Source organism: Mesoplodon mirus, assembly GCF_964341445.2.
Source record: "Mesoplodon mirus genome assembly, chromosome: 9".
NCBI lineage: Eukaryota > Metazoa > Chordata > Mammalia > Artiodactyla > Ziphiidae > Mesoplodon > Mesoplodon mirus.
The window spans coordinates 58,727,334-58,750,432 of record NC_138985.1 but is presented as its reverse complement, the minus strand read 5'-3'; the positions used below and the strand labels follow the sequence as shown (position 1 = coordinate 58,750,432).

Here is a 23,099-nt window from a genome sequence, read left to right as displayed (position 1 = left end):
TTACTCTTCATTGCTATGCACGGGTTTCTCATTGTGGTGGCTTCTCTTGTTGTGGAGCACGGGCTCCAGGTGCGAGGGCTTCAGCAGTTGTAGCACACGGGCTCAGTAGTTGTGGCTCATGGGCTCTAGAGCGCAGGCTCAGTAGTTGTGGCGCACGGGCTTGGTTGCTCCGTGGCATGTGGGATCCTCCCGGACCAGGGCTCAAACCTGTGTCCCCAGCATTGGCAGGCAGATTCCTAACCACTGTGCCACCAGGGAAGCCCAAGAATGGTTTTCATAATTGGCAGGTAGCCCTCAATATATTCAGTTTTTCCTCCAACCTTTTCTAACACCAGATTTGATGTGCTCTGACTCTCTCATTTCTTGATAGCCAGACTGCCTTCACTAAAATTCAATATCCCTTAGTCCCTAAAAAAAAAAAATTCAATGCTAATTTATTCTAGTCCAGTTTCAACAATGAACTTTACAATGAAAAATATTTTAGTATAGTGTCAGCTGTTTTTTTCCCCCTTAAACCTGAAAATATGCTAATAAGTATTATTTCAGAGTATTTCTCATTCTAATGCTGAAGTTACACTATGGCATACATCAGCTCTTTGCCAGGCACTTCCATGATTCTGAGGCCTTGTAATAGGTTTAACATACAATGACTGGATGTCTCACACTATATAAGATATATCTCCTCCCCTCTCCATTTTTACCTTTTTGTCCCTTTTGTGTTTCCTAAAATGACTGAATTTGTACATTCTGTCCTACAGAGGATCCAACTCATTCCCTTTACCATTATTTCCTTATTTCTTCAGACTCCTTCCTTATTGCCCTCTTTCCTCTCTCTCCCTTGACCTCTGTTAGCCCTCCATCAGAGAACCACCCTGAGGTGACCAGCACCTGTTAGCTTAAAACCTTGGCTATGGCAAAGGCCAAGTGTCCTTTCCCTGGAGAATGAAGAATATAGACCTTTTCTCAGAACAAATGATCTTCCCTGTTGGGCCCCCTTCTCTTCTAGAGCATCTTGGCTCTCTATGCTAAGCACTGCTTCTCTCTACCAGAACACACAAGATTTACCAGGTCCAGCATTTGAAATTCACAAAATAAAAATGCCAGATATCTCTGGGATCAAATCAAGGGGCACAGTTGCCGTTGTGTCAGCTCTAGGCAAGTGTATTTTAGAAAGAAGGATTTCTAGAGCCCAACTTGAAAATAAGTCAACAGGGAAATTCTGACCCTATTGCCACAAAGAATGTATAGGGATCCCAAGTGCAGTTCTGGATACTTGCAGGAGCCCCATTCTTCCTTTCAGAGAGTTTTGTACTCTTTAGCACATAGCATGCCACTCTCCCCATTATTTAAACATGACTGACTCATTTACCAAAGCCCTAGTGCAAATGCTACTTGCCCCCTCCTTTGACAAACAAATAAAATGAAATAACATATTAAGTGCAAATATAGGCAAGAGGTGTGGTATCCATTGCAACCCTGCTGCTTGAGAGACTGCACCTAAAACAGGATAGCCGTATGCTCCAGTCAGTGTCTATTTCAAGATCAGAATGGAGTCCTGAGATCTCTCCCATCCAATCTGTTAGCTGATTACAGCCGCTGATTCATGTCCCTATGGAAATGAAGGTGCCCTACTGGGGGGCCATGCTATTTCCACACTCTACTATGGCTCCACCTGACAGACACCGTGGTTCTATGCTAGATGCTCATGGGATGTCACCTAACGTTTCAGGTTCTGGATGTCAGGGCTGTAGCTTATCTCAGTTGTTATATCCCATGGTCCAAGGTGAAATACACCTCCTGGAGATCTTAACCAGAGAAATTTCTAGATAGTTAGAAGAAATCAGTAAATTTATCTTTCTGCCTAGTAGTAGTGTCATTTTCCCATTCTCTTCTTTATGAAAAGATGTGCAGTAGAAATAGATATGAAAAAATTATAGATTTTGCAGGATCATGTACAAAAATATTTCTACTATAGCTAAATCTCAAACTATGGCCATGTGGCTCTTGAGAACTCTAATAATGTATACAGTGGAATGTTTTCATTAAATGTGAACATTTGCATTCTGATCATAAACATTTTCATTTTATACATATTGCATGTCACAATAGTGATTTAGGCCCAGTTAAATTTTAAAGTAGGGACACTTGCATTCAAGGAAGTCTTTAATTAAAGTAATAAAATCATTCTTTTTCCAAAATATGAATGCTAATTTATTACTTTAATTGCTATTCCTTCCTTGAAACTTATATGCTGTTACTTTTAGTTACAGATATTTCATAATTTCTCACTAGTATGAAAGTATACACATGTCTGGATAAACCAGAGTATCTTTGTATATAGCATGAAGTTAGTTAAGGTGATAAGAAAATACACACTATCCTGTACATATATGTGACATATCTTGTATATATGTGACATATCTTTTAGATATTGATATTCTCAGTCAAGAACATCCAGGGAGACAGTTTATACAGTGGTTAAAAAAAAAGGTTTTGGGGGCTTCCCTGGTGGTGCAGTGGTTGAGAGTCCGCCTGCCGATGCAGAGGACATGGGTTCGTGCCCCGGTCTGGGAAGATCCCACATGCCACGGAGCGGCTAGGCCCGTGAGCCATGGCCACTGAGCCTGCACGTCCGGAGCCTGTGCTCCTCAATGGAAGAGGCCATACAGTGAGAGGCCCGTGTACCGCAAAAAAAAAAAAAAAAAGGGTTTTGAATTTAGATACTATTTTATTACCAACTAGCTGTGTGAATTTGCCTATTATTTCCCCTGTTTTCTTTAGGGTATCTCTACTAAGATACAGAAAGGTCAACTGATATCTCAAATTAGATGTGAATCATAGCCCACAGAGGTGGAAGGCACCATCTGGTCTAGTCTTACACAGGCAGGAAAACATAGAGCTAATTGTCACATTCTCCAGACTTCCTCTCCCCAACTGAAAGTCCCTAATAAAACTTTTGATTATTTCCAGACTTTGTTATTTTCTTTCCATATTTGTGACCCTGGAGTCATCTTTGACTCCTTTTTCCTTTGCCTCCCACTTCTTATTGTTGAGACTTTTTGATTGGCCACATTCTTTGCCTCATTAAAAACAAATGTTCATCTATTTCTTATAACTGGACTCTGGTTATGCCAAACACAACTTGGTTTTGAAAATATCTCAGAGGCAGGTATCTTATCCCTCTAAATTATTTCAAATTTTCCACAGATATTAACATAGGTAGCTCATCAAAGTGGATGGTAAGTGCTCAATTGATAGTTACAAGAGATGTCCATTTTTTTCACTGTAGCTTGGTGTACCCTTAATCTGCATTGCAGAGATTAATTCATTTGGAAAGCTTTAAAAAAAATCAAATACTTAAAACACATCAATACTACTCATTTTCTTTGCCATTTGCTGCTGTTTAAGATCTGTGGACATTTAGGGATCGGAAAACAGCTCTAAAAGCCACAAAGAGGTTATGAATGTTGACAACATTGAATCCTTCTGAAAAATAAGCACCTGCCCTTCTTATTTACAATAATAACAAATGTCTGGTCCTTGTACCAGTCAAACAGGTTTTTTAGATTTTACAAAAGGTAATTATTTGATATTAAGACTGTAGCTGTCTTTGGACCTTGGTAATAAGATCTTAATCAAATACTGGGGGCTTCTGATACTATGACAATATCTTAGCTAAATATTAATGGAGAAAGTTTAGGTAGTAAGAAAGGCTTCACTGCAGTATTCACCTACATATTATAGCCATGTTTTCACTTGCAGTGAGCATGAGGAACAAGTCTATGATAACATCCAGATTGCCACAAAATTATTTTATATACTTAATTATGGTGTGTTTCAAAATTATGTTTCAGTTACCACTGAGGTAAAAAGCTCATTAAATCATATTAGAAATTTAGTAAAATATAAAGCAAAGAATGCTAGCTCAGGGAGATCAGCTCGGTGCTTTGTGACCGCCTGGAGGGGTGGGATAGGGAGGGTGGGAGGGAGACGCAAAAGGGAGGGGATATGGAAACATATGTATATGTATAACTGATTAAATTTGTTATAAGGCAAAAAAAAAAAAAAAAAAAAAAAAAAAAAAAAAAGAATGCTAGCTGTTTACATACATGCCTGCCATCCATATGAAGTTGTGAGCATCTTGTTAGCAGGAATTATTTTTTTTAAATGGCATTTTCAATGCTTACCCTAGTATTTGGCCCATTATAGGTGTTAAATAATGAATGAATGAGCGCCTGATTTATATAACCCTGAACACATACATGCTTTGGGGACCTATAAGGGAAATACGTTATTAACTACTGCCCAAATGAAGCATAATTCAGGTTAAAATTCTAGAGCTGCATCATCCAGTATGGTAGCCACTAGACATATGTGGCTATTTACATTTAAATTAAAGTTAATAGAGATAAAATGAAATAAAAGCTTCAGTTCCTCAGTGGCATAACCATATTTTAAGTGCTCAAAAGTCAAATGAGGCTAGGGACTACCATACTGGATAGAGCAGACATCAAACATTTCCTTCATTGCAGAAAGTTCCACTGGATATCACTCTTCTAGAGAGTGTGGTATTTTCTTCATGTGATAAAAAACAAAATCTCACCATGCCAGTATGTAAATTCTAATGTACTCAAATGATTTTGCAAATATGAATACCCTCAACTTCAAGGAGTCTTGGGAAGGCCCCACCTACCATATATTTATCAATCTGTAGATTTTTAATAGCCTTATCATTCTCAATGGCTTGTTAAGAGTTTTAAATTAAATTCAAAAGGCGATGGAGAAAAAAAAAAACACCTTAAACAAGTGGGTGTCACACTTGTGCTTGCTAAATAATCAGATCCAAGATCCTAGCTGCCAGGTCCTGATCTGATAGGTCTGAGGTATCTTAATGAAAATACATTATTAGACCTCCCCAAGTGATTTTGATGCACATGGCCCAAAGGCCAAGTACTGCAAAATTTGGCCTAAGAATTCCAAGGATTGTATTCTTGCTTTATATATTAAAAAAACATGTACTGACTCTATGTAATGGGCCCTATTCTAGGCCGCACATCTGTAAAGACAGAGAAAGAGAAGACACCAATGCAGAAGGTATTAATGAGTGGGCCTTTTGCAAACTTGTTCCTCTACCAATCATAGGAACCCTGACCACCACTTCCTGTCCAAGCCTGTCCCCAGGTTGTCCCCAGGTGGAATCTGGCTTGTCTTCGTCTGTATGCAAAGAAGAGTCTAAGAAGGACTTGACAGTAGCAGTAGAAGTAGTAGCAGTAGAGGACAGAGCAAAAGAAGAAGAAGGTGGAAGCAGAGGAGAAAGCAGAAGGGGAGGAGGAAGAGGAGGAGGAGGGGAGAAAAAGGGAGAAGAAGGAAGAAGGAGGGAAGAGAATGGGCTTGAGAGATAGAAAGAAAGGAAACTTGATGACTGGATGTTAGGCAGGGCAATAAGCAAGATAAAAAAGTCTGGGATGGCGTTTAGCTTCTGGCTAAGGTTGGTAGATACTAGGACCATTCATTTAAACAGGGAATACAGAAAGAATGGCAATTTGGGGGAAAAGAAGATGTTTCATTTTTGATATATTGAACCAGTATGTCGCCTCTGGCACTTGAAAGTAGAGACATTTAGAAGGTAACTGGGAATACAGTTTTAGATCTTTAAAGATAAAGATTTGGGATATACCAGTGTCACATGAAACCACGTGAGTGAATGAAATCATACTGTAGAGAGAAAAGAGAAGGCTCAGAAAGTTGGGAAGTTGGTGGACATAAATATTTTAGGCAGTGATTCTTAACTATTTGGATTGATGACATTTCTGAAAACCAGATGACCTCTAGAAAATGCCAAATTTCACAGAGTTACAAAATTTTGTAGTTTCCAAGGTGTCGAGACCCCTATTGTGAACTCCCACAGATTTCACGTTTTAAATGGTGAAAGAAGAAGGGAAGCCTGTGAAGGACAGTGAGAAGGGAGCCAGATAGGAAAACCAGATTTCATGGAGATGTATTCACCTGACCTAATGCAACAGTAGATATAAACCTTTTAAATGAATAACCTCTTCTCTTATATTCCTGTTTGTAAAATCAGGAAAGCAAGAATATACATTTAGAAGTAATTTATTGAATTCCCTTTTTCTTTATAGCCCCTCAGAGCTAGCAATTGAATTCTCTCTCCATTATTCTTTGGGTTTTCTTTCTTTGACTCTTAGAAACCATGGCTTAGTTAACTCAGGAAAGAGTTTCTTAGAGTATATGAACAATCCCACAATGATATTCTCTTCCACACAGGTATAAAAGAGGAGTAGAGGAAGGCTATCGTGCATTTGTGTTTCATTGGGATCCCTGGCTTTTACATCACACTCACCTACAGAAGTGATGATGATGGTGAAATGAGTTTCATCTCGCCTTCCAGTTACATTGTTGTAAGCACAGCACACATAGTCAGTTGTCTTCTGGGCTATTTTCTCAGATGCAACTTCCAAGCGAGGCCCGTGCTTAATGACATATGTGACATTGTCTGTCCTCCGGATCCAGGAGTAGGTGTTGGGAGGATAAGAATCAGCAGAACAATCAAACAAGATCGCTTCTCCAATATCCACAGTGAACACTTCCCCTACTTTTAGCCCTTTATCAGAATTAACTTGAAGTCCATAAGGTCCATCTACATTAATTGAAAAAAGAAATAAAGGGGTGACATAAATGATCACAACATAGTTTTTGAGTTTGGGAGAGCTTAGCAGCATTTTATTTTGCATGAAAGTCCTCATGTTAAACGTGGGCAAATAGGTCTTCATTTAGACTCCCAGTAAATGATAAGGACCTAAAAGTGTTTTATTCTGGTATCCATGGAAATGGAAATAATTTGAGATGTGATTGAACTTATCTGAAATAGTGTAAACCCTAAAACTTAGGATATAATTGTACAGACACTGTTATCATGATTGTGGTGCTAAGCTTTTGAGTCATGTATAGATAAATATGCAATTTTGTTAGACAAATTCCATCTTTCTGAAACTGCAGTTGTACTTAAAAGCATTTAAAAAATAGATTATGGCCACTATTTTCTCTTTGACAACCTTTCTTTGAGTATTATCTACTTTTCTTCTAAGTGCTGGGACAGTTCATGCAAATATTTATGTTACACAGTTTCACATGCAACACAAATTTGTGCAAAAAGATATAGGAGTATTCCATATTTTCATGACATTTTAAGAGTTTAAAGAATTTTAAAAATTCCTCCCACAAGCTAAGCATAGATTCCATTTGGAAAAAATACATCTTCATTATCATCAACAAATATTCATTGATCATCAATAAACTACTTAATCATGGATATCCCCTGGTATTTTTCCTTACACTGCAATATTCCTATAGCAGCTTGCTATTTCTATGGCACCAGATTGCCTGCAGAGACACATTCCCCACTGATTTTTTCAGAGAACATATAAAAAGAGATTTAAAAAATATTCCCCAGCTAGATAGGTTTTTCTCATTCAGTATATATCCTGACTTATATTCTAAAAACTTTAAGGTTTAGGCATTATTGTACTCATTTTTCAGTTGACCATAACCAATATTTGTTGGATATTCACCATCTGAAGACACTTTAAGTACTTATGCAGACAACCACATTTAATCTTTAAAGCAACCGCATAAGGTAAATGCTATTATTCCCATTATAACATGAAGGAAGAGATATTTAAAAAATTAATTTCCCCATGGTCACATAGCTATTAAATGGCAGCTCTGGGACTATAAAATATATGTATTTAATTATTCATATTACCTCTCCAAAAAAACTGTTAAGTGGTATAACTTTCTGTATCAAAATAGTTTCTGGTTTTCTAACTGTATTATTTGTTCTACAATAAATTACTGTCTAATTATACATTAATTCTGTACTCAGTTAATCAAGTAATCAATCAAAAAATACTTGTTTGAGAGATACTGTTACATATTTAATATGTGAGAGATAAAAAATGTGTAAGAGAGATAAAAAATGTGTAAGACACAGTTCCTACTCTCAAGGAATTTATAAACTGGATAAGGCTATGGATGGATTGCTCAGAAATAACCTAATCTCAAAGGTGCTGATTTAAAAAAAAGTAATGACTGTTCATCTCTCATTGTGTGGAATAATATAATGTAGTGATTAGACAGTAGGATAATGAGGTTAAATCCCAATTTTGTCAATGATTAGTAAAGTGTTCTTCAAAAGTCATTTAAACTTCTGGGGTCTCACTTTCCTCACCTTTACTATAAAAAGATTGATTAGATGACTGGTTGCCAATCGTGCTACCTTTGAAACACCATGATTCATGCCATGCTAAAGTTATTTTGGATACTGGCAAGCCAACCCCAAATTTGCAGATTGCCAGAATGGTTCTCCATTATGTCAGCATATTCTGACCAATCTACCATTGGGGAGACAAATTTCCCAAGATACAACAGAAACTGAAGGTGCAAAACAATAAATTATATTTAGCTAGAGGACATACACTTTACACATATTTACTTCCTAAAGACACAGAGGCATCTGAAGGAAACCTGTAGATTTATACTAATATGTATACATGAGATGATCCTGCTTTCAGAAAGCAAACATAGAAGCACCTTCAAATTCGAAGTAATCAGGAACTGGAGATGGAGCATTAAAGTGAAGAGAAATGAATGCCCCTTTCCTGTGACTGAACTAGAACCCTGTCATACTGTTTTCTCATTTCAGGCTGTGATACGGTCTCAGGGGAAAACCTCTGCTTTAGAACTGCGTGTTGTAAAATAAAACACTCTTATTCTGAATTCCATTGAATAATATTGTGTAATGGGAATTAAAAGTTGTTCTCACTCACTCAACCAAAATCAACATTGAGATGCTGTTGTGCGCATGATACTGTTCTAGGCATTGTGAGGAGACCTGAGGTGTCGTATACGTGGTTCCTGTTGCTATTATCTCAGACACAGTGCAGCAGCAGGGTTCCCTCAAGTTGTCAGCATTGATAGAACATTAGGGAAGCAAAGGCCACCGACTGGTGGGCACTGGTTATGGTTCCCATAGTAAGAAACCAATGGGAGGAATCAACAGAGGTTTGGAGCGGCAAAAGCCCCGAGTCTGTCACAAAGATTAAAGTCTGAGAGCAGAGAGGCAGGCTTGAAAAGGAAGAGAAGTGTGGTCATTCAGTATTTTCTGTCTTCCCACTTGTTTTCAGGGTTTATAGAATATGAGTATAAAAACAAATTGTTTGACAATTTAACACACATAACAATGAGAAATACTGCTTTCAAAGTGTGCTGACATCACTCAAAACTTTTTGGGAAACTTCCCATTTGGAATTGCTTTAGGACCTTGCAACATAATGGAATATTCTCAAAAGTAGTAATTCTTCCATTTTGGAGAGTGGGTTCCATTTGCAGAGAAAGCCCACAGTAATGTAGAGCCAAGGCTGGTGAATAAGGTTGATTATCTAATTTAATGATCACTCTAGTTTAAAATAAAACATGTTTTTAAAGAAAGGAATCTGATTGTCTTAGTTCCTCTTCCCTATACTCATGTTTATTTTGATTTTGCTACTTCCTCACTTATTGGGTTTCATGATTGGCATAATATTTTCTCTCCTGTCTGCTTAATTATATGCTATATGTGGCTCTTCGGAGTCAGCATCAAATACCTCAAACTCCCCCTGCCACCACACAAGCACCTCTTCTAGTTCCGGGAACCTAACACCTTGAAGAATTTAAGTTCCTTGCTTCTGATATGATTTCTTAAAATGTAGCATATTTTATCTGATTTTATAAGAAATACATGTTCACTGCAGAAAATCCTAAAATTCCAGAGAAGGATGAAGATGAAAACTCACTTGTTTTCATCTCAGAGAATGAATATCCATATTTCAGTGTATGATCTTTAAGTCTTTTTTCTCTACCTCTCCCTCTCTCTCTCTCTCTCACACACACACACGGATTGATCTATCATCTATCTATTTATCATCTATCTATCTATCATCTATCTATCTATCACACTCTACCTACAGCTTACAATCTATTTTCTTCTTCCTATACTATGTTATTTCCTTCTCATTAGCACATCAGGCTGACCATCCTTTACTTTGAAGTGCAGCCTAGTATATTATTCATGGGAATGAGCAATCCAGTTGAAGACATTTGGAGTGATTCAACCAGTGTGGCCTCTGACATTGTAGATGAAAGCAGAAGGATAATTCTATTTTGACTGTGGTTCAGTTTCTTGCCCTTGGCAGAGAACTCCCAATACAAGTGAACCCTTTGCCTCAGGAATGGCTGTTTACTGAGTGACTTGTAAAATACATATCATCTGTTCTCTTTAACAATTTATGGCTGGGCAGGAACAGTACCTAAATTTCCATCATGATGCTGCTTGCCACCCTGCTTGGGAGCAGATGGTAAGTATTTACTGTGGATGACCTTTTTTTCTTTAATTTTTATCACTTAGAGCACTTCCCTGCAGCAGTGCCATATGTTGCACGCAAAATGCATCAGTTACTGGGTTATTATTTACAACAGAGCTGGAAGGCATACACATTTCATGAACTGCAAGTAGCTACTAGCCTGAATTACTGGCTTGACATTGTATTCCACCAAGGCCAATACCAGGTTATGACATCGTAACCTCATAAATATATGGTCACTCTTGATTTTGTTATACTTTTTCTGCCAAAATAAAAAATAATTCCTGCTTTCATGAAGGAAATTGTCATAGAAACAGCGCCTTAAGAAAATAGAAGAGGTGATTCATGCTGAAATTCTAAATGATGATGTGGTCCTCTATGGGGGAATATTGGAATATAACATTTACTACATTACTGAGGAACTTTGCTAAAGGTCAGAAAAAACAAAAACAAAGCAAAACATAACAACGAAGGGCCAGAGCACGATAACTAAGAAGCTGTTATAATGGGAATTTAGCCTTCCGACAGCTTCATCAAGTAACACTGAAATCTGAAAGGGATATGAAGAAAGATAATCTGGTCTATTTTAGCCAAATTCAAGAAACCTCTATTGAATTCTTAATCTGTGTCAAGTATGGCCTTAGGGATACAAAGATGAATAACACGGAGCTCTTATTTTGGCCTGAGGTGCTTATAAGTGGAAGAGACTCAAGGAAGCATAATGCAGTGAGTTCCAGGGGAGAGATGTGCATGGGGTGCTGCAGGAGCACAGCAAACCTCTTAGTGACACTGAAGACCTGAGACCAGGTCGGGGGTAGGTGAGCCTTTCTGGAGAAGATGATATTGTGAAGGAAGAGGAGGGTATAACCAGGTGAAGAAAGAGAAGTGGGAACAACATCAACTAAGGCACATATTCTCAGTTTGCATGGAATAATAAAGATTGAAAGCATGTTGATGCCGTTATCAATAGGGTAAATGACAGTTCTTCAGATTACATATTTTATTTAATTCTTGTAACCCCAAACCCAAACCAACAAAACAAAAACAAACAACAAAATGGCTAAAACTGTGACAGTAAAAAAAAATAATGAATATGGGTTGTGTTTCTGTATGTTACATGATAGGTAAAAACTGCTTAGCACAAACAAGACCATGATGTTTGATTTCTGAATCAAATCAAACCATAAGTGAATGAGTGAATAAATGAATGAATTAGATCAATGAATAAGATCAATAAGATGAGGGCCTCCCTGGTGGCGCAGTGGTTGAGAGTCCGCCTGCCGATGCAGGGGATACGGGTTCGTGCCCCGGTCTGGGAGGATCCCATATGCCGCGGAGCGGCTGGGCCCGTGAGCCATGGCCGCTGGGCCTGCGCATCCGGAGCCTGTGCTCCGCAACGGGGGAGGCCACAACAGTGAGAGGCCCGCATACCGCAAAAAAAAAAAAAAAAAAAAAAAAAAGATCAATAAGATGAGATGTTGACCAAGTGAAGGTTCTTGCATTTGAATGCAAAAATAATCAAGAAAATAAATTATTAACACTCTATTCACAATGACCACGTAGTAAGAGTAAAAAATCTTAAATCATCTAGATAATTCATCTTTACAATGTGGAAATGGAACCCACATTGTAAAATTTTCTAAGTGTTCTTCTTTCTACTACCTGTCACTAGTCTTTACTCATGACAGGTGTTTCTCTGTGAGATTTCCATAGACTATGCCTAAAAGAGTGCAAAGAAGAAAGTTCAGTCTATAAATAGAAGATATGTCCTGTAAAATCTGAACTGAATCAGATGGGGATATTCTAATTCTTTCAAATAAAACAGGAAAGGAAAGAGGATTTAGGAGTTTAAAGCGTAATATTTAACATTTTCAGGTGTGATTATGGTTTTCCCCCCATTTTAATACTTTATACACTGTGTATCACCATATTCTGTGATAATTATAAGATTAGGGCATGAACTTGCACGTGTTGAAAGAAAGATCTTATTTTCACTTTGCCAGATAAAACTAAACTATATAGCAAAGCAAAAGTGTATTTCAAGATGCAAATGATACTTTCATGTACCTGTAATTGCTTATGCAGTTTCCCCCAGGAATTTTTCATTTAAATCTATGGCTAAAGTTTAAAGATAGGTAAATAGACGGTGAGATAAATAGATAATAATAAGAATTCATGTAAAGAAAATATTTTCATGTAGAAAAATAAAATGTGTTAAATAATGGTAATGTCTGGGGAAGAAAGTTCTTTTCAAAGTATTCTTTCAGTTTTCTTTTTGCAGGTATCTTCTAAATTACCCAGGCTTTCCACAACTTCTTGCTGTCATGTTGCCAATTATGTAAGCATAGTTTGGGTTCCAAGGGAAAAAAAATAAGAAAAAAAAAGAGGAAAAGCAAAAGACCGAACATTATTGAGTTTTCCCTATGTGCCACTTGCTGCCTTCTTTACACATAAAATCTCACTTAATCCTCCCCATCCCTCTAGAGATAGGTATTAGCCTTACACTGAGACAGTGTAGATAAGGAGATGAGGAAACTGATGCACAGGGTGACAACGGCAGTCTGAATGGACAGCTTAGGCTCCTAACACCGTGCTATCCACTACACTCTCCAAAGGACACGATATTTACTAGAGTCCATGGTTGAAACAAAATAAAATCAGGTTTTCTTCAGTGGACAAAGAATGCTCCAACACAATCTTACTTCTGCTCTTACCACATTGAATGATTGTTCCTCCAAATTAATATTCAGTAGATGATATCTGGCTGGTTTAATATCTTGTTTTGCATTTTGTATGTTTTCTATGTGAATGTAAACCATTTAGACCAAATAATAAAGAACAATGTAAGGATGTGTCTATATAGCCCTAGATTTGATTCCATTTGTCTGCTCACATTTTCTTTCACTGTGTTCAAGTACCTTGAATGCTTAGGTCTGTGCTACCTGGAGTTGAATGGAAGTTTTAATTCATGTCAGAATAACCTTATTCAGTCAAGAATATGACTACATGTATAATAGATGGTGCCAAATCTAAATTTTTCACTCCAATTCAAGGCTAGTCGTGCAGAGAGTCACAGTTTACACTTCGTAAATCTATTTCTCCGCCTTGTGCTTTAAGGCAGACAGAATATTTTCACAATATAACTAATGATTGTAATAAATCTTATATAAGTTGCTTCTAGTGAGTGGTGTTTTGGTATTTTTTGGTGAAAAACTGTAATTTCCTTCTTCTTTGGCAATCTTTAATATAATTTCCTCTGTTTCTGTTTCTCTGTTCATCTTTGAGACATTGAATTCTGAACTAGGTTGGACTAGCAGTTAATCCTCTTTGAGTTCCCCTACACCAAAGGTGAATTACACAATCAATGTATGAAGTTTTTTCTATTTCTGTGTGAACAATATTTTTCAGAAAAAAATGCTTTCAAATTGCTCTTAGACATGTTTAATCACTGTATGGAGTTCAAAAATTGGTGACTTTTTTCTCTATATTATAGGTTAATAAAATATATCCTACCTCCCTTTTTTCCTTTCCTATAAACACTCTTTCTATAATTGCATGACATTTGTGATCTATTTTGAAAAATGTGCTCTCTTGACAAACATTTCTTGATTTAGTCTAGAATATGTGTATTTATTTATAAAACATTCTGTAGTCTTTTTAAAAATTTGAACCTTTGCTTTAAAAATAATTTTCCTCATTGTTTACCAAGTAATGCCTGGCATTCAAAGCTCCCCCTAATCTGACTCAAATATACAGGTATCCTCTGCTTTCCAAAAGTTTGCATTACGCCACTTGGCTTTTATGAAAGACCTACATTAGTACCTGTTTTAGCTGACTGAAAGAAATCTGAAGAGGATTTTTGCTTTCACAAAAAAGATGAAAAGCAAAAAATAGCGTTCAGGGTTTGTTTTGCAGGAGCTGTTTTAGAGGCAGTGGGCACCCCAGCAGCGAAAGTGGCGCCATCAAGTCCCTTCCCAGGGAACTACCCTCAGCATCTCCGCATGAAGGCTCCATAGCTTTGAACTGCGTCTGTGAGCAACTGTGCTTTATTTTGATTTATTTTGTGCATCCGTTAGCAAGACATGTCATAAGCAACTGCTTATTCACTTTATACCATTTCGGTTCACATAAGGTTTCATAGGAACGCTCTACTTTCTGATGGAAGGGTGTGGGGAACCTCTATCTATTCCTCATTGTATCCTACACTCTAGCCAAACTGGACCATTTGCCAAATACTTTGACCCCTGCTTAGTGTCTGTGTCTGCTGTCCCTATTGCGTGAAATGTTTTTTACAGACATTTCCCCTTGCCCCATTCATACCCATTGTTCAAGGTCCATCTCAAATGTTACTTTCTATAATAAGCCTTCTCTCCGGCTAGAAGTAATGTTTTTGTCTCTGAATTCCCATAGACTCATAATATTATAGTAATAATAATGGCCAACAGTTATATAGTATTTACTATGGGCCAATCACTGTTCTAAGCAATTTACATAAAGTAACAGATTTAATCCAAACAATAACTCTGTGAAGTAGGTACTATCATTATCACCATTATATGGTTGAAGAAACTGAGGCACAAGAGAGGTAAGGCAGTAGAAGCAGGATTTCTGGATCCAGAGTTCTGTGCCTAGCCACTATACTCCTTTGTATACATTCCTATTGTATCTAAGACATTCTCATACATTTCATTGCCACATTTTCTCACTTCTGCTAATAGGAGAGCTTCCAGTTTTAAGATTCAATGGTTCTATTTTTATCTTAATTTTGCTTAATTAAACAAACGTTATTGTATAACTGTATCACACCACTGTACTCCACTTCCCAGAAGCTGCTTTTCCTGCCACAATTCTGCGGCTCAGTTTTATTGTTAAGCTTTATCTAGTTGAAAAAACTACATATGCTGGTGCTTTTTTCCAAAGAGTTGATAACACACTTCCTCAAGAAGACTATCAATTTTCTATTGAAGAAAATAGAATACAGATGTATCAATAATACAAACAGTTTCCATTTACTGAATGCTTGCTTGGTGTCATCTACTGACTATTCTTCAGAGAGGACTGATTTCATTTAATGTGGTGAGGTAGTTTTAACCATCTCCATTTTACAGATGAGGCTCAGAAAGGTCAAGGGATTTCTTAAAGTCACATAGGTAGTGACAGAACCCATTTCCCACTTAGGTCTGTCTACCTCCTAAGCACCTAAACACTAGGTTTTAGGGCCTTTCTGAGCATTATGCAGATATATTTGATGAGTGAGTAGATACATTTACAAGGCTTAATTTTACCCTTGTGATTCAACCAGCTGAAACCTCCACCCTCATGCCACAGAGTGAGCTTTGCCATGCCTTATTTATTGTGTTATATTGCTGTTGTGGCCATGCACTAAGCTATAATGGTAACTGATCAGATGACTTCCCAATGTGATAGGCCGTTGGTTCAACTAGGGGAGATTTTGCACACACCAGTCCCTCTCCCCCACACTCAGGGGACATATGGCAACGTCCAGAGACATTTTTAGTTGTCACAACTTGAGGGGAGGGTGCTACTGGTATGTAGTGGGTAGGGGCCATGGATGCTATTAAACATCCTATAATGCATAGGGCAACTCCCCACAACAAAGAGTTGTCCAGCCAAAATGTCATTAGTGTGGAGGTTGAGAAACCTTGTGAGAAGCTGAAATTAGAATGCAATGTTACACATATTGGAGGTGGTGCTACGGAGCAGAGGGGATGGGGAAAAATAATACAATCAAGAGAGAGAAATCTTGCTTGGGTTGGTGATGATAATATGACATGAACTGAAAAGTTTGGTGAACTTAACTTGTACATGAGATTAAACAAAAATAACTATAGCAACTACATCAACAGAAAAAAGAACCAGAGAGAATTGAAAGCCAAAATAATTACGGATTCCCTGGGAAGCTGAATAGCTTACTGCAGAATAATCATGTTTTCTCTGTGATCCTCTCTGCACCCTGCCTCTAGAAGTGGAGCTGAGAAAATGGGCAGAGAGAACAGCCAGGCCTTGGGCCACATTTCCCATGCATAACCCGGGAATATTCTTTCTCCCTGTAGTCAGCTCCAGAGCACATCCCTCTCCCATTTTATGATGAACAGCTCTTCCTCCATGGGGGTGAATAAATCAGTGCCTTCTGCATGGTTCTGGGTTTGAAATTGAAGTTCCTACTTTCCACAGAATTAAGGTCACACATGCACTGAGTCAGAGAATGCATCCTAAAAGGCCCCTGGCCAATATCTCAACTTGATTTCAAGAAACAGGGTTGCGCAAGTAACTATATTTCATGACAAGACAGTGCCTAGGAAGTATAATTGCACCTAGTACTATATTAAAATGATGGTGAAAACCAAATGACATCTGGTGTCAACATCTGGTGATGTTCTCTGTGACTCCTCTCGTGAAAACTTCCCAGAAGAAAACTCACGGGTATGTACATATTTTTAAAAACTTACAATATATGGTAGGCATAATGATGTCACTTTCCATCTCACTGATAGGGTTCTTCACCAGGCAACTGTAATTCCCAATGTCTTCTTTGGTCACTGGAACAATATGAAGGCTGTTGTTTTGTAGAGAAAAGGAGTTGGTGGAGCTGGTGTGGACAGGCCTCCCATTTTTTAGCCACTGGTAAACCAGCCGGGTGCCCCCTTCCACGAGGCATGTCAGGGTCATGTTCCCCACATACTCCACAGCCCCAGAGGAAGGCTGACTCTGCACCACTGGTTTCGTGACAGGATCTGCAACATCAGAACAGATAGAAATGATTTTTGCCACCACAGAATTATAATAAAAGTCTATGAGGTCTTTCAAATATTAAATCCTAGGAAAATGATTCCAACGGTTTGCACTTTATAAATGTAGACAGTTCAGGAAGTAATTAAAGAAGAAAATAAAAAAGTCATGGCAAACACAAAATGATAAAATATAAAAATACCATTTATAGCAGAAATAACTGAGTCTAGAAGTTACTCTTCAAGGATTTTCTAATGGAAACCTTTACTTTATAGATAATGCAGTTAGTGGTAGAGAATGTCGGCTTCCTTATTTCCTGCTCATTATGCTTTCCCCCGACACCAGAAGGGTGTACTCTCACAAGCAAAGTTTACGTAGTTATTCCCCTCTCTTGATTTGTCCTAATATCCCAAGAGCAGCTGGTTGGGATACATGTGGTGAGCCCAAATTCTTACCCACCATCTGCAAAATACAAAGCTCAGATATATTATACTTTGGGGGGATTGAGAGAAAGTTTTAAAGAATCACATTTGCACCATTTACTTTTCCTTCTATGTAAGTGAACTAATTATATGTTTTAATTACTGTGTATTTATACTGCAGCGTTATGTTAGTCACTGTACCATGTTAGTCACTTTAACGAACGAAAGCCTATAATAATCTCCTTCTATGCGTGATTACAGGACACACAGAGAATGAGATGATATATAAGCAACAGACAATTGGCTCCAATGTTTAGCTTTCAATTTCCTATCAAACTTTTAATTGGGGTTGAGATAAACCCACGCACATATGGTCACCTTATCTTTGATAAAGGAGGTAAGAACATACAATGGAGAAAAGACAGCCTCTCCAATAAGTGGTGCTGGGAAAACTGGACAGCTACATGTAAAAGAATGAAATTAGAACACTTCCTAACAGCACACGCAAAAATAAACTAAAAATGGATTAAAGACCTAAAAGTAAAGCCAGGCACTGTAAAACTCTTAGAGGAAAACTTAGGCAGAACACCCTGACATAAATTACAGCAGGATCCTTTTTGACCTACCTCCTAGAGAAAGGGAAATAAAAACAAAAATAAACAAATGGGACCTAATGAAACTTCAAAGCTTTTGCACAGCAAAGGAAACCATAAACAAGACGAAAAGACAACCGTCAGAATGGGAGAAAATATTTGCAAATGAAGCAACAGACAAAGGATTAATCTCCAAAATATACAAGCGGCTCATGCAGCTCAATATCAAAAAAACAAACAACCGAGTCCAAAAATGGGCAGAAGACCTAAATAGACATTTCTCCAAAGAAGATATACAGATTGCCAACAAACACATGAAAGGATGCTCAACATCACTAATCATTATAGAAATGCAAGTCAAAACTACAATGAGGTATCACCTCACATGGGTCAGAATGGCCATCATTAAAAAATCTACAAACAATAAATGCTGGAGAGGGTGTGGAGAAAAAGGAACCCTCTTGCACTGTTTGTGGGAATGTAAATTGATACAGCCACTATGGAGAACAGCATGGAGGTTCCTCAAAAAACTAAAAATAGAACTACCATATGACCCAGCAATCCCACTACTGGGCATATACCCTGAGAAAACCATAATTCAAAAAGAGTCAGGTACCACAATGTTCATTGCAGCTCTATTTACAATACCAGGACATGGAAGCAACCCAAGTGTCCATTGACAGATGAATGTTTAAAGAAGATGTGGCACATATATACAATGGAATATTACTCGGCCATAAAAAGAAACAAAACTGAGTTATTTGTAGCTAGGTGGATGGACCTAGAGACTGTCATACAGAGTGAAGTAAGTCAGAAAGAGAAAAACAAATACCGTATGCTAACACATATATATGGAATCTAAAAAAAATGTTTCTGAAGAACCTAGGGACAGGACAGGAATAAAGATGTAGACATAGAGAATGGACTTGAGGACATGGGGAGGGGGAAGGGTAAGCTGGGATGAAGTGAGAGAGTGGCGTGGACATATATACAGTATCAAATGTAAAACAGATAGCTAGTGGGAAGCAGCCGCATAGCACAGGGAGATCAGCTCGGTGCTTTGTGACCACCTAGAGGGGTGGGATAGGGAGGGTGGGAGGGAGACGCAAGAGGGAGGAGATATGGGGATATATGTATATGTATAGCTGATTCACTTTGTTATAAAGCAGAAACTAACACACCATTATAAAGCAATTCTACTCCAATAAAGATGTTAAAAAAACAACAACAACTTTTAATTGGGGTTGATGCATCTTCTCAGGTAAATTTGTCTTGACTCATGTTCACATTTTTTTTACACTGGAAAATGTGCATTAGAGCACAAACAGATCTAATCCTTCCGCCCAGAGAAGACAGGAAAAAATGAAAGATAAGGAGAAAAGAGGTTGAAAGGTAACTTGCAGGGGTGCTGAGTAGTTCTGAAGGCTCCAGCCTTTCTCAAGATGGGTGCAATCAAGTGGTCCACTCAATTTAACCCTTTATATTCCCTGGCAAGAACAAAGGGTTTGGAATAGCTTTTGTTTACATTACTATGATTTAAAAAGAAAAATGAATTGGTACATTTATTATGTAGAAAAAGCTTATGTTTCAAATGTGCCCATGCATGGAAATACATGTGGTATGGAATAAGTCAAATAGGTGATGTTGAAGGTCTCATATGGGAGAGCCAATCATTAGAATAGACGATGGTACTGTGATCATACACTTGCATTTAACAGTGTAACTCAGATATGGAAGTTTCCTAAGAAGATTTTTTACACAGGCCCTAAACCCCTATCAAGACCTTTTCGTTGCAGGGGAAGGCACAATATAGGAGTAGGTTAATAAGAAGTACAAACTACTATGTATGAAATAAATAAGTTACAAGGATATATTGTACAGCACAGGGAACAGATCCAATATTTTATAATAACTGTAAATGGAGTATAATCTATAAAATTTTTGAATCACTGTATTGTATACCTGTAACTAATATAATATTGTAAATCAACTATACCTCAATAAAAAATTTTTTAGAAAGAACTTTTGGCTGCAGGTCCATAAACAGATCCAATTGTACTACATATTAACAAGTAATGGATGTTCTATTAAAAGTTCGGAGGGAGAGACAAGATACTACCCAGGAGAATTTCATGAAAATATGAAAACGTCCTCCTTTTCTCTCCCCAAAGTTGTTCTCTAGGCATCTGCTGCCACATCCTGTGTCTTTGTTCCCCTGCAAGCCCTCCAGTTTCCACTCATTTACTGTGCACATATTTACTGAGTGCCTACAAATGGCCTGCATCGGGGTTTAGGCAGTGAGGAAAAAGCAGCAAACAATACAAAGCCTGCTCCCATGGACCTTGTATTCTAGGCAAGTAAGAGAAACAATAAAAAAATAAAAATATACAATACGTCCAGTGTTATGAATAGAATAAAGCAGAACTCAAGATAAAGAGTAACTCTCTCTCTCTCTGTATACTTTACATAAGGTGGTCAGGAAAGCCTTTACAGATAAAGTGACACTCTGGCTGGGACCGAAAGGAAATAGGGGATAGTGCCATTACCTAGGAGAAGAGCAATCTAGGTAGAGAAAACCGTCAAGTACAAAGGCCCTGAGGTGTGAGTGTGTTTGGCCTGTTCTAGGAAGAGCAAGGAGGCCAGTGTGGTCAGAACAGAGTGAGTGAGGGGAGGAGAGGTGGGAAGGGGTCAGAGAGGTAGTGGGTATGTTGGGGGGGGTCACACTGGGCCTTGTGGGACATCGCTAGCACTTTGGCTTTGCTTGTGAGTGAGACAGGAAGCTATGGGAGGATTCTGAGCTGCAGGAGGCAGGGGTAGAAACGGGGAGAGTGGACAGCAGGCTGTTAGGACAGTTCAGGCCAGAGCTGATGGTGGGGTTGAGCGGGGCGGTAGTGGGCGTGGTGGGAAGTGACTCACTTCTGTCCATATCTTGAAGGTAAAGATGGCAGGGTTAACTTGTGGACTGGATGTGGGGTGTGAGAGAAAGAGGGAGTCAAGGGTGATGGCAAGGTTTTGTCCTAAGCAACTGAAGGAATGAAGCTGCTATTTGCTAAAACAGAGGAATATTGTTAAATAGACAGGTTTAGGGGGGAAAAATCAGAAGTTGGGCTTTGGGTGTAGTATATTTAAGGTATGCTGCTTACATACCTCAATAAGGAAAATAAATGTCTGAAAGTTAGCTGAACCCCACTCTCCCTCAGAGGACATACCCAGCAAATTCTATTGTTGCTTAAGTATGGTCACTGAGCAAGTTTCATCCTCCCCAGTGTACCAAAATAAAAATTCTTTATGTGACAAAAATGGGGCGCTTCCCAGGGTACATTCTGTTAATGAGAAATAAAATTTTCTCTGCCTCATTATATCAGCAACTTTATACCTGATAGTTTCCAGGCAAACAAATAATACGTTCTCCTTACTGCTTGATTACCTTTAGCTGGGCACTGCACATATACTTTACATGCAAGTCTTATTTAATCCTCAGAAAGCCTCATGAGGTGGATAATGTCATTCGTGCCATGAGCCACTGAGGCTCTGAGGGTTAATTTGCCCAAAGTTGCAGAGCCAGGACCTAAAGCCTAGGTAGTCTAATCTCCTGAGCCATTGCTAACTGCTGTGCTACTCAGCTGCCCATGTCACTTATAGCGGACTTACCATCAACAGTAACTTGAATCTTCTGACTAGCTGACACAGTTCCATTTCCCTGAATGTTGACCTTCACGATGTAATTGCCTTCATCAGTGAACTGCAATGGGTTGATGAGCAGGGAGGCATTGGGTGGCATCATGGTGAATTTGTGTTGGTATTCCAAGTCGGGAACCACAGACTTGTTCACAGAGCCCAGTAAGTATTTGGGCATCGTGTGGGGTCTCTCAAACAGCCATATGATCTGGATGTCTGATGCTGGAGTGTGGAATCCATAGTGTACGGGGAGGTAGAGAGCCTGACCCCTGATGCCATGGACTGTGTGTGATGGCACCGCCACCTTCAGCCCGGAACAAGCACCTGCTATGAAGGAAAGGAAAGTTGTAAAGACCCTGGACCACATTTCACAATCTAAAGGGGAAATACAGAGAGAACCTGATCGGGCGATAATCCTTTTCAAAGAAGAGAGGCTTCTAGGTACTGACTCTTCTAGTACTGGTTAGCTGTAGAGGTACTTATTTGTCTCTGAGACCTGCATTTTAAAAACTCCCCACAAAGGCTGTTGATTGCATGACCTCTTTAAAGGCAAGGTGAAAAGGAAAAGCAGAAGTTATTATCTCTAACTGTTAAAGAATAATGGGAAAAGGAGAACTGGGAAAGATTATTAGTTCTAAAGTCCAATGAAACCTTTTAAAAAATTTGAAATTGTGACTGATTAATGTCTGAGTCATATCATATCCTAATCAAACTGTGTGGTTGAGGGGCTACTTCCTCCTGAGAATCTTCCTCCACAGTCTTCTGAAATGGCTTAAAAGTCCATAATTGGAAGTTTTTCCTTTTAGCTGAAGCCTTGCCAAATGCAAATATCCTAAGGAGAACGGCATTAAACTATGACCAGTTGTGACTGGTTATTCCTGCTCAGAAGCAGGGATCTGGTTGGTGTGTTTGAGCCACAGCAAGAGGCAGGAGCAGGTGGAGAAGGTGGAGTGTGGTGAGACAGGAGGCCAGCAAGGTGGCTGGCCCAGACCAGGGAGTGCCTTAGGGTCATGGCAAACACTTTGGCAATTTTACTTTGAGTGAGGTGGGAACACAGCTGGATTTTTGTGAGCAAGAGGGATAGAGGTCTTTCTTTTTATTTTTTTAGGTGTACTCTAGCTGCCGTGAGAACTGACTGAAATAGGGGAAAGAGCAGGAGCAGGGAGACCACTTAGGAGATGACTGCAGTAAAGTAGGCAAGAGATGACTGTGCTGTAGATAAGGGTGCTAGTAAAAGATAT

General features: G+C 38.6%; 1 protein-coding gene across 4 annotated transcripts in view; it reads right to left on the bottom strand.

Annotated features, from left to right (window-relative positions):
* The window catches only part of HEPACAM2 (HEPACAM family member 2), a gene marked incomplete at both ends in the record, with an annotated part of 34,951 nt that extends 12,726 nt beyond the window's left edge, over positions 1 to 22,225 (bottom strand). For all 4 annotated transcript variants that reach the window (XM_082633015.1, XM_082633017.1, XM_082633016.1 and 1 more), the window contains 3 exons: positions 6,359 to 6,655; positions 16,886 to 17,170; positions 21,832 to 22,225. In XM_082633015.1, the coding sequence (XP_082489141.1) occupies positions 6,359 to 6,655; positions 16,886 to 17,170; positions 21,832 to 22,225 (976 nt within the window). The remainder of the gene's footprint in view (positions 1 to 6,358; positions 6,656 to 16,885; positions 17,171 to 21,831) is intronic.
* Positions 22,226 to 23,099: the final 874 nt, after the last annotated feature.